This window comes from Conger conger, chromosome 8 (genome assembly GCF_963514075.1).
Source record: "Conger conger chromosome 8, fConCon1.1, whole genome shotgun sequence".
In the NCBI taxonomy this organism is placed as follows: Eukaryota; Metazoa; Chordata; class Actinopteri; order Anguilliformes; family Congridae; genus Conger; species Conger conger.
This window is the reverse complement of record NC_083767.1, coordinates 45,661,725-45,674,267: the sequence shown is the minus strand read 5'-3', so window position 1 is coordinate 45,674,267 and position 12,543 is coordinate 45,661,725. Positions and strand designations below refer to the sequence as shown.

The 12,543-nt window shown below is 43.4% G+C and overlaps 1 protein-coding gene across 1 annotated transcript; it reads left to right on the top strand.

Annotated features, from left to right (window-relative positions):
• The first annotated feature begins 3,151 nt into the window (after positions 1 to 3,151).
• Positions 3,152 to 12,009, top strand: fam3c (FAM3 metabolism regulating signaling molecule C). Its single transcript, XM_061252893.1, has 10 exons — positions 3,152 to 3,290; positions 4,085 to 4,133; positions 4,239 to 4,343; positions 5,228 to 5,254; positions 6,480 to 6,612; positions 6,865 to 6,923; positions 7,207 to 7,257; positions 7,413 to 7,497; positions 8,496 to 8,622; positions 8,964 to 12,009. Exons 2-10 carry the CDS (start codon positions 4,118 to 4,120, stop codon positions 9,051 to 9,053), a joined length of 693 nt encoding a protein of 230 aa, XP_061108877.1. The 5' UTR covers positions 3,152 to 3,290; positions 4,085 to 4,117; the 3' UTR covers positions 9,054 to 12,009.
• The last annotated feature ends 534 nt before the right edge of the window (positions 12,010 to 12,543 follow it).

Genomic DNA, 12,543 nt, shown 5'->3' with positions numbered 1-12,543 from the left:
CAACTCCCCAAACTGGGCTCCTTTAGGGGGGCCCAGTGTGGGATTAGGAAAAAAAACCTTGGCACATAAGCAAACAATTAAACATCACAACAAGAAAACTCAAGACATGCACATTTTGGTATTGGGAAAGGTCTCAGGGAGGGGAGGTGTCACAGCTCAGACACTATCTGCTGTCTGCATACCATCCAGGAGAGTAGAAATCGGCTGTCCAAGGCCGAAGCGGGGGAGCCAATGAAGATAAGCTTGTTTGGGTTAGGCCGACTCTGCAGTTTTCTGCCTGCCTTAAGGCCCGGACACACCAAACCGACGGTCGGCCGTCGGACGTCGGTGGCGCCCTGTCGGCCGAGTCTTTCCGGTGTGTCCCGCACGCCGACACTCTGTCGGCGTGTTTGAGCCCCCGGAGCTGTCGATGAGAGAGAGCTCTCTGATTGGCTGTCCAGCTAGCGAATCAGTGCACGAGAAGAGAAACGGAAGTGACGAAAGCAAGCCATTCCAAAGTTACTATCACTACCAGACATAATTTTCGATTAGTATTACTAAATAGCATGAGAACAAGGAAATTGCTGCAAACTGTTTGTTGTGAGCGAGACAATGGCTGCTTCTAGGTCCAACGCAATGCAAACGCATTCCCCGGTCTTCCGGTTTCCATTTTTTGAAAGACAAATACAGACTACCGCCACCTGCTGGTGTGGAGAGTTATTACCTCTCACGCAGGCGCAGAACGTACGTGCAACTCGGCCGTCGGCGGACCGTCGTTGCGGTGTGTTCGGCACAGCCAACATTAACGACACGTATCGACGCGAGGCGATCTTTGTCGGCGCTCCGCGGCCGGCCGTCGGTTTGGTGTGTCCGGGCCTTTAAAGTCTCACTGGTTCTCTCGGTCCAAATTAGCCGAATGTGATGGCCCATTCCGAGTCGTTCCCACACTGGAAACACAGCAACAATTGCTGGGAACATGATTTCACCAAAAATACATTAGAATATTAAAGATATGGGTCCAGCTAACAAATGTATACCTTTCCTTTGGTAACAATTTATAGTTTTTGAGTTATCAGCTATGCAAATGAGCTGGTTGCCAATTGACAGTCTATGGCAATGCATGCCCATACCACACCTGACAGACAGCAACAACTCGTGGCAAACAGTTTTTAGAATAGAATAGAATAGAATAGAATAGAATAGAATAGAATAGAATAGAATAGCTTTATTGTCATTGCACAGCACAGAGCAACGAAATTACAGTTGACAGTTTCATCCCGTCCAAGAAACATACAGAAGCCATTTCGTGGCCAACATGGGGAGGGAGACAGGAGCAGGAGAACTATCATTAGATAAGAAAGAAACAATGGGGGTAGATGAGGGAAAAAAATACAACTCCCCAAACTGGGCTCCTTTAGGGGGGCCCAGTGTGGGATTAGGAAAAAAAACCTTGGCACATAAGCAAACAATTAAACATCACAACAAGAAAACTCAAGACATGCACATTTTGGTATTGGGAAAGGTCTCAGGGAGGGGAGGTGTCACAGCTCAGACACTAGGGGGAGTGCGCAGCCACATGGCGCAACGCTCAACTCCCCAGCATACTGCTCTATGATAGGGAAAGACTTGAGGGGGCCGACTAAGGTGTTGAATCCAAGGGTGTGTGTGCGTGTGTCTTTGTGTATGTGTATGTGTGAGCCTCTGTACTTCGTCACCGCCCAGGCCAACAGTGTTCTCAATCGGTGGTGAGGATTGGAGACAACCTTGAGTCCCAAGAGGTGAAGTCCACAGGAGGAGTAGGGAGGAGAGGGGTGGGGTTTGGGGGATGGGCTGAGCAGCTGTCTGCATACCATCCAGGAGAGTAGAAATCGGCTGTCCAAGGCCGAAGCGGGGGAGCCAATGAAGATAAGCTTGTTTGGGTTAGGCCGACTCTGCAGTTTTCTGCCTGCCTTAAGGCCCGGACACACCAAACCGACGGTCGGCCGTCGGACGTCGGTGGCGCCCTGTCGGCCGAGTCTTTCCGGTGTGTCCCGCACGCCGACACTCCGTCGGCGTGTTTGAGCCCCCGGAGCTGTCGATGAGAGAGCTCTCTGATTGGCTGTCCAGCTAGCGAATCAGTGCACGAGAAGAGAAACGGAAGCGACGAAAGCAAGCCATTCCAAAGTTACTATCACTACCAGACATAATTTTCGATTAGTATTACTAAATAGCAAGAGAACAAGGAAATTGCTGCAAACTGTTTGTTGTGAGCGAGACAATGGCTGCTTCTAGGTCCAACGCAATGCAAACGCATTCCCCGGTCTTCCGGTTTCCATTTTTTGAAAGACAAATACAGACTACCGCCACCTGCTGGTGTGGAGAGTTATTACCTCTCACGCAGGCGCAGAACGTACGTGCAACTCGGCCGTCGGCGGACCGTCGTTGCGGTGTGTTCGGCACAGCCAACATTAACGACACGTATCGACGCGAGGCGATCTTTGTCGGCGCTCCGCGGCCGGCCGTCGGTTTGGTGTGTCCGGGCCTTTAAAGTCTCACTGGTTCTCTCGGTCCAAATTAGCCGAATGTGATGGCCCATTCCGAGTCGTTCCAATCCACTTCTCCAAGTCGTTATCCATCTCGCGAGTGAGGCGATGCAGTTCGCCTATCGCGTGAGTCTGAGTGTTCATGATCCGACACATTCCCTCAAAGACGGGCAGCTTCTCAATTGCCAAAACTGCTGCCAACGCCTTTCGAACTTTGCGATAAACCAGGAACCCACCAAATTAACCTGTTATCATAATCCCAATTATGTAGACGTCTTCAATATCCTCCACGGAAAGGATGCACAGACACACGACCCTCGGTACCTCATACGAGTCCATCATGCATGCGTTCCGTCGGGGCAGGCGGGTTCTCCCTTACCCAGTTTTCTCGTCGAGAAAATTAGATCAATTCCATTGAGAGACCAGCTCATCAGATCCATAATTTTCAGTTTTCAGTTTTTATAGAAATGAGTGCACAATTTTATATTCTCTGCAAAGACATCACAATTATATCCAACTGTATTAATTTAACAATGAAAATTGACAAAATTACAGTTCATATATAATTTTATTCACCGAACTTTTATTTTGATAAATGTGAACCGGAAGTCTCCAATTGTGGCCAGCAACATTTGCCAACTTCACGGAGCTCTGGATAGCACGACTGGCGGAACACGACATTATGCAGCGTAAAAGCCAGCTAATGTCGGTTTTGAATAGGAAGTGAGTGGTGGTGCCCGCTGAAAGGAATAGCTAGCTGACGATACCATTCCCAGAGGCATTGGCCAGGTAATTATTGAAAGTGGCATGCTTTCTAGCTTTTATTTATGGGCCAACATATGAAACTGCATTTCTGTTCCAGCCCTTCAAATTTGATGGACTAAAGTAACGTTACCATATGCTTTTGTCAGGTGACGAGTGTGTGGCCTCTGAAAAGTTAGCTAGCTATGTTAGCGTTACAGTAAGTTAGTTCGATAGTTGGACGGTTAAGCCTATTTTACTCCTAACTAGCTAACTTCGCAGTCTGATTTACATTGAATCCGTCTTAACTTAATAATACATAATATTTAACGTTGACAAAACGCTGTGTAAGGTTACACTTCCATGCTTAACCTACCAAACTAGGCTATTGCTAGTAAGCCAGCTATCTAATGATGTTATGCATATACCATCTTTTTTTCTGATGGAAGAACAACCTTGTAAATGCCAAGCCAGTCAGCTAACGTTAGTTATGGATTAATAGTTAGCCAAGAAGTCCACTTTAGAACTGTTTTTGTTTGTATACGTATTGCTAACATTAATACTGCGCAGTCCAAAGAGATTAAATGGTTGTCTTCAAGTCAGTGGACCAAAAAAAGGCAATAGTTACAAGCTTCAATAAACAAATCCTCATAAGCTTATGTTTTCGTAGCTAATTTTTCGTCATGTATTGTGAGAATACTGAGAATCAGGAAGTGATGGGTTTTTTCACGAGCCACTTGCTTTCCTAGCTCTACAATCTGTCTTCAGATAATATCCAATCCGAATCTTATCTGGCATGTTATTCACATTCGCGCATGTTATTCATATTCTTTCTTTCTCAGTGTTGACGTAGCAGAGTACATCTCTGTTCAGGAATGATGCGATTTGGAGGTAGGAATTAAACTCCCTGTTTACATGTGTTGCCATTGTGCGTGGACATTGTCTAGGTGCATCAGACCGTTTCATGACTAAAACCCACATTCTTCTTCTTGGCAGGAGTCCTAAAGCTGGTTTTGGTGGTTTCCATCTTTTTCTTTACTGTGTTCCTTGTCTTCCAACTCCTGGAAATAAATATAGATTTTAACCTTGGGAATATATTTGGTAAGTAGTATAGAAACCTTAAATAATTCTACTTGCCCCGTTAAAATGCTCAAAAACACAGCAGAACTAACACTACAAACTAACATTTTCCAACAACTAGAAGGCATTATAAAGGATAACATGACTTGACTAACTTTCAATTTTAATGCTGAAAAAAATATTTAAATGACAATACTTTGCTGGAGTGGGAGTGTTCTTTGGGAGGAAAATTATGAGGCTAGGTCCATGAAGAATTTGATCAACATAAAGTTGCATATCACAGTCGGGATATAGCTTTGCCAACTAGATGCTGGAAATAATATAACCTACTAGGACAGTATACACGTGTGTAGCTAACGTTTTAAATGTTTTAACTTGGCAGACCTTTGTAACCAATTCGTTCAGATCAACATAAATGTAGCGGGTTGATGTAGACCTGCCTCATGAAATAAGGCTCTGTATCCACACTCCCTCACACAATCAACATACCGCTAGGCTTCACATTCAGGATACAGACAGCCTTACTAACTTGTTGCTGGAAATAATGCGTAGACCATTGTCACCACATTCAAGATGATGTTGCCAGAGGATAGATTCTTGTCCCCTCAAAATAAACTCTAGATCAAAGGCAGATTCAGCACTTGAGTGTTCTAAAGAGACTCCATGTTGAAGGCCCTCTCCCATCTCGTACACATGTGTAGCAAGGGAAGGTGCATGTGGAGGTGGCACGCACGGCACGCCTGAGCTGCCCTAAAGCATGGGAGTTGCCCTTAATTCCTTCAGTAACAATATCCAGCTGAATAAATTGATTGATTGTGGGTGGAGATGGTTGCCATGTTTGAAAGTGCTTTTTGAATGTGGATATTTGTATTTTTTAAATGCTCTTGTTTTCTCCCTCCTTCCAGTAAAGAATCCAAACTTTGGGGATGGCTGTAAGTACTCCTTTTAAACATTTTTCGGCCTGTGTAAAACCTTGGCTGCTTTGTTGTCAGTTTACTCTGCATGAACACGGGTGAAGGATGTGTGTGCGATTGTGTGGTTCACTGCCCTGTCCTGCTTCGTCGCATCCTGTCAGGTTCTCACTGATGTAAGAGCGCATCTCAAATTAATAACCGTACCTTACCATGCAATAAAACCGTAATATGTGCTCAAGTCTTTTGAAGACAGTGTGAGTTGTGATTATGGGCCGGTTGTAATGGGCCTTTTGCGACGGTTTTCAGGTGCACGTAGGACTCATTCTGCCCAGGAAAAATGCTTCTTACTCATGAAGCCGGAGCCCAGGGCTAGAACCGCAGTGTGCGTGCCATCTAGGCGAGTCATCGCAAGGTGGAGATACTAATAATGATCTCAATCAAAGATATTATAATTATGGCTGATTATGAATTCCATTCAGAGAAGCCCTGAAATAATCTTGCCGCTAGTAAGAAATGAGTAGGCTGAATGCATTGTTATGCTGAAAGACATGCTTCTCGCCTTTAACAGAAAATAGTTAGAAACCGAGCATGTTCAACGGCATTGCTAAAATAATAAAAACAGGGTTGTGTGACAAACAACCAGCCATACAAATAATTGCGCTTCTAGGATGAATAAAATATGTCATGGAACCTCTCACACAAAGTTCTCATTATATCCCGGCAAAATAGCTCATTGCAACGTTACATCTTGCATTTTGATTATTCAAACGACAATAGCCACCACGGCTGGAATATATTCAGAGTTTCTCCTGAGCTGAATACGCTTTTACGTGGTACCATATGTATAGATATCCCCATGTGCAGTGAACTTATTCAATGCACTAAACGTGCATAAGATCTGCCTCATTCACAAATTGTGGTTTGTAGGCAGTACCATGCCCGATTGCGTAATGCATTGTAGCATTCGTAAATAAGACGTTAATTGCAGGATGACTGCACTTGCAACCACATACCTTTGACAGGCTGCATTTTGCACTGTGAGCTTTGTGTGTGTGCGTGCGTGCGTGCGTGCGTGCGTGCGTGCGTGCGTGCGTGCGTGCGTGCGTGCGTGTGAGCGTGCGTGTGTTTTTTCTGTTTCTGCATGGTTTATTGATGCGAGTTGTACATGTGTGGACATATGGACAGTTGTATGAGTGCTCTTGGGCCTAAACTGTATGCTTATGTAACTTTGTGTATTTTAAAGTTGGTTCAGCTACCAGACCCTCACGGTACAAGTGTGGCCTGTCCAAGCCCTGTCCCGATGGGCACTTCGCCTTTAAGATGACCAGTGGGGCAGCCAGTGTGGTGGGGCCCAAAATGTGCCTGGATGACAACATGTAAGACAGTCGTCCCTAACACCCACACCCACACCCACACCCACACCCACACACACACACACACACACACACACGCACACACACACACACACATACACACACCCACACACATGCACACACACACACACACACTCACACACACACACACACACACTCACACACACACACACACACACCTCTCTAACATGCAGCCCCATGTCTTGCTTCATCTTTCTATCTTGTCCCATGCCTTCCGGCGGCCCTGTTTTTCAGATTGATGAGCGGAGTGAAGAACAACGTGGGAAGAGGAATCAACATCGCCCTGATCAACGGTGAATATCAGTCTCTTGTTCGTGTGGTTTCCGTTACAATACAATGTCAGTCATCTGGGTATTTGTACATTCAGATTGTCAAACATGGTGTTAAACAAGAGCCATCCCTAGTGTGTGCAAGTACAACTATGCTAATGCTGCCAGCATTTCAGATTCCTGATTTGAACACATTGCAATACGTGTGATATCTTTGAAGTTGTGTGTGCTTTAACTGATTAGAAGTATTTTGGTATTCGGGCCCACCCTTGTGCAGCTTGACATCTGACTGACATTAACTTCACAGGAAAAACTGGGGAGCTCCTAAAGACAGATTTCTTTGACATGTGGGCAGGAGGTGAGATATTTTTTTAAATCAAGATATATTTTCATAACCAAAATATACAAATATATAATTATTTCATTTTGGAAACATAATGTTTAGTTGAAATATGCCATTTAAAGTTAATTATTGATATGCCGTACAAAAGTTTGGACATCTTCTCCCTCCAGACGTCAATACTCTGATAAAGTTTCTGAAGACCATCGAGGAGGGGACTGTTGTGATGATGGCTACGTTTGATGACTCAGCCAGCAAGTAGGGGAACATTTAAATATTCCAGAGTGTTCTACTGTTGCTATGCAATAAAAAAGAAAAACACTGAGGTCATTATAGGGGTGGACAAATCCTAAATCCATGTGGCGCTCCATTGGCAAGAGCTAATCTTTTTGGTTACCTGGATACATACTGGTGTTCTGGCATATACTTGGGTTTGTCTACATTTGTATTCATGTGCATGTCTGAAAATGATCCTTAAATGCATGCCACATCCTTTATTATATGTCTTATTTTCTGAGCATTGTATTGATAGAGAAATGTGCAGTGGGTATCCAAGATCATAAAACTCTGATGAGTTCAAAGGAATGTCAGCTTTTCACTTTATGGAGAAAATATCTAAGAAATTTCTGCTTCACAAACCGTTTGCTCTTTCGTTTTCCAGACTTTTTAAAAAAAATGCTAAATTGTATTAATACGAATCATCTAAATGTAACTTGATCATGCCTTTAGAATCTCACTAAACTTGCTGGACTTCACTGGTAGCAACATGTTATGGCAGGCTTCAGCTTGTACAGAAGTAAATGACAGTAATTCCCATCACAGTACTAATTGGTGTTTTGCTCAGTTCGGAACACCTGCTCATGCTACTGAAATGACCAGTATTCTGCTTGCAGTTCTTTTTCTAAACTGTATTGGTCCAGTGAATGGAAATTTTACTGGTTTCCCCCCAGACTTTAAAGCATCACAGTTCAGTAGTCCAGGCACCTGTATCACAAAGCTGGATTCCTGAGCTGGATAACTGCACTGAGTAAAACCCAGAGTAGCTCTTTTTACCTCTATGTTCTGGGTTTTAGTGCACTTATACAGCTAACTCCTTAATCCTGCTTAAGAAGCAGAAGAAATTTTCATGCAACTTATTGAACTGGGTGGTTCCCAGGTCGAGTACTGAGGAGGATGTTCTGACTCATACCCTGGGGAGCTGAGGTGCTGGTGTATGGCTATTGTATTGGCTTATTGGCTGATTGTTTGGTTCCCAGGCTCAATCCTGAGGCGAAGAAGATGATTTCTGACCTGGGCAGCTCCAGCATCAGCACTCTGGGCTTCAGAGATAACTGGATCTTTGTGGGTGGAAAAGGGATCAAAGCAAAGAGTCCTTTCGAGCAGGTGAATATCACTCGGCAGCCAGCTCCTGAATACACAGTAGAAAAACTACACTGAAAAAAGACCGTACCTGTTAGTAAAACAAACAATGTTTTCTTCTGAGCTAGTTTACCGTGCAGTGTACAGCAAAGTTTGCTCTTGTGTAAAATGTACAAGATGATGTTTATTGACGCACCTTCTTATGATTTCGGCCGTTGGCCATGAATTTTGAAAAGTGAATTCTACACTCAACGATCCTTGTCCTGCACTGTGAATCTCTACATTTCAGTACAGAAACCTGGCCACTAGGCGGATTAAAATATACCAGCATGCATAGTTTCATTTTTTTTTTTTTGTGTTTCCAGCACATAAAGAACAATGCTGAGACCAATAAATATGAGGGCTGGCCAGAGGTGCTGGAAATGGAGGGTTGCATCCCCGCGAGACGGGAGTGACCTGGTGTCCCTACGGCCAACCTCCCAACCGCCCTGCTGCCCCAACCCCTGAACACGGATTTCTGTTCATCTCAACACTGGGAGATGATCAATGTCCTCCCTGTCAGATTCCCAGGAAGGGCCAATCGCTGTTTTCCACACTTTACTCTTCTGGAACGAAGTCGGCGGCAGCGTGCTTTTGGACCCTTCGTAGTTTTCTCGTACAGAAGGTTGAAGGAAAGTTATTTTTACAGACGGAAGAAATGGAACACTGTGAAACTGTTGTCAACATGTCTTTTAAATTTGTAAATGTGACCAAAAATAATTGTTAACTTAACTGAAGAGTCTTATATAATCGTAGTTTTAGAGAATATAGGTTTTTTTGTTTTTCTTTTGTCACGGATATTTGTATTACAATTGCTCAGTCTATGAGACCTACAGTCTTGAGGTTGTAATCTAGAGGTTTTAAATATGTTAGGGATAATTTTTACTTTTAACATTGCTCTGTCTTTATCTGTGTGTGAGAGTAACTGATATGGTCATGGATTCACAGGTATTAGTGTGGTCTACCTGTTCAATGGAAGAGCAGCAGAGAATATTGGGAAATTGGACCTGGTCTGTTTACTGAAAGTTCAGAAGTTTTTATGCGGTAGCAACAACATGTAAGGAGTACATTTCAACAATCTTAACAATGGCAACACGACTTTAAGCTTAACAAAATGTTTTAAGATGGTGCCACTCGTTTTCTATATTGGGTTGGGAGCCATGGAATGCAGGGTTCATTCTCCTCTCCTCTCCTCTCTGGGAGAGACTCAGATTTAGCGGAATAGTTCAGATTTTTGTAAAAAATCATAATTGTTTTAAATACTTTAAACCCTTAGGCCGCAGTAAAATCCTGCAGGTCACCGACCTTTTATATAGGAAACTAAAATGTTTTTCAGCTGGACTTTTCATACAATTTTGTGATTTGATCATACCTGTTTAATGTAGAACACGTAATGGTGGGTCCATTATGCCTGTCCTTGGCCATTCAGCCCACTGCTCATGCCAACCGTCTTTTGTCATTTGTTAAGGTAAAGCGCTGTTTACGGTAAAGGGATGTTGCACATTCAGGTATGGGCCTCTGCTCAAACGATTCTTTTGAAATGAAAATTGACATTCAGCCTCCATATGAACTTTCATGGCATTTATTACGGATAATGTGCTTGCATAATGTTGCTAAGCGACAGGTAAAAAGCGCTTGTGCAGTTAGTTCACTGAATGTCATATTTTCATTTCTTTTTATTTGGTGAGTCGTGGCCTTTCCTGCCGTCCAGATCCCGTGGCATTACAGCTCGTGTCTTTGGGATGGCATGTCCGATGGAAGCACAGTTTCAGGACTGCACGTTCTGAACCCCATTAGCAGGGTGTGGTTGAGTATTCCCTGCACTTTTTTCTTACACTCCAGAATGTAATTACCCGATTTCAGCAAATGACACACATCCGTGTTTGTTCTAACCATGTCTGTAAGGAAGTGGATTGATGGAGCTGAGAATCACTTTACTCATGACCGATCCTGTTCTGCACTATTTAGTTTTCACTTGCCAAAAGGGAAATTTAATGTGGATTCAGCCAGGGCAATGCGAGAAACCGCTCAAGCTTGCACTAGAGTTGACTGAGCCCGTTCGTGTCCCAAAACACATTTCTACATGGAACATCTGCACAGGCTGCCTGTCCCCACCTTTTAACAAAGCCACTTTGCCAACACTTCTCTGAGCGTGTTGCTGTAGCAACCAGCTTGTCCGAGCTTCACGTGTTGCGAGAAGGATGTTTGCTAGTGTTCTACCTCAGCATGGGAAAAGAGAACTATGGCACGAATTGCTGTACTTGGGTTGGCGTCATGTTTAAGTAGTGTTTGCATGTGTACAGTTCTTGTTCTGTCAATTGTAAGGCTGCCAGACACCTTTTACCCAATTTGCTGTTCTTAAAAGCCTTATCGTCAACTCAGACTAGTGAAAACGCCACGTTGCCTTCGGAGGTCTCTGTGTTTGGACATGTTTCAGGCTAAACTGTACATTGTAAACCAGAGTGGTTCTCCACCAATTTTAGATTTTTGTATTTGGGCCGTGAACAAACCTAAATATTTCCACCTAACAATACTGTTGTGATTTGTTGTGTAATGTAACCGGAAAATGTGTCATCTCCAGAGTCTGTTTGAAAGGGATTTTTTAACTCCCATAATCACCTGCTGTGTTTTGTAACGTGACAGACAGGTCATGCCTCTATGCATTGTGGGCCGTGTTTCGAGCACCATTGTTTTTCGAGTTTGAAGAATGTCAGGTTTATCGCCGTGGAATTACTGTATGCTGGCCATCGGTTTGCCTGCCAAACTGGAGAAGTATGGTATTTGCTGGATATGAAGTGTTTTTGGTATTTATACATGTTTTTTGTGAATAGGGGGTATTGGTAAAACTGGCCTTGAAACTTAAATTGAGCTCCTTGTTTTTTTGTTTTTTTTTGGTGTTCTGTGGGTGATGATGGTTTTCAAATGTCTATGATTTGTGTACGTTTGTGTGCGGATGTTCCTGTACTTGGTTGTGTGTTGGATGGGTATCTTGTTCAGTTTAAATTAATGCCCTTCTCAAGACAAACAGAAATAAATTCCATTTCTGTGTAGGAAAAAGACAGCTGTGCGAAATTCAGTTTTAAATTGAGAGGAAGGTATAGAGGAATGCGTTGACCTTAAATGCTGTTAAGGTGTTGAATTAAACAAACCTTTAATGAAGTGTTGGAATTCTGTGCTACATATCTAGGCTACATGATACTGGGCTAACAATGAAAGTATATATATTTCTTTCCTCTTGTTCTGGTCATCCATTTTATTGTGGACTTTTCACATTTGTCTGTTGCACTGTTGCTATGTTGTAAACCATTAACAAGCTTTACAATGGCAATGAAGAGCTCCTATCTTTTCTGAAATAAAGAAAGTTCTAATCCACTGTGTGTGTACCCACTCCTGTCTGAGCAGGCTAACAGGCTGCTGAAGGGTTCTCGACAGACTTTGGGAGGAAAGGTTTGGGTCTGGGGTGAATTATCTGTTTTAGAATTGCTTCTAGAAATGTGTTGCCTATGGTTGGTAGCCAGTTTCTAAAATATGACCTTGAAATGTACGAAGACTCGGTCACTTTGCTTCTGGCACACCTGAACGTGCTTGTAGGAACAGCATGTAGGAGTGTGATGCTCTAATGGAGGGGGAGTTGAGCAGATTTCTAGCTGGGACACTGATGATAGTGGGCACTGTTGCCAGCTGCTTATTTTTGCAAGTAATCTGACACTGGCTTCAGATGAAGATGTACCAGTACAACATGGAGATGGGTTTCTCAAGGTGCTATACAACCCAAACCCCCTCTACACGTGATGGTGGGCTGTAACTACTGGCTAAAGATGACACGGAAACTGAAAACATACCTTTCTCAAGTAATGTTTGTGATCCTATTAAAGTATATATAATGATAATGATTGACTTGCATGA

What these genes read in the sequence shown, in the direction of transcription:
- fam3c (XM_061252893.1), top strand. An exon ending in TAACCTTGGGAATATATTTG is followed by an intron (nt 4,344 to 5,227) that starts GTAAGTAGTATA and finishes CCCTCCTTCCAG; the next exon opens with TAAAGAATCCAAACTTTGGG. An exon ending in TTTGATGACTCAGCCAGCAA is followed by an intron (nt 7,498 to 8,495) that starts GTAGGGGAACAT and finishes TTTGGTTCCCAG; the next exon opens with GCTCAATCCTGAGGCGAAGA.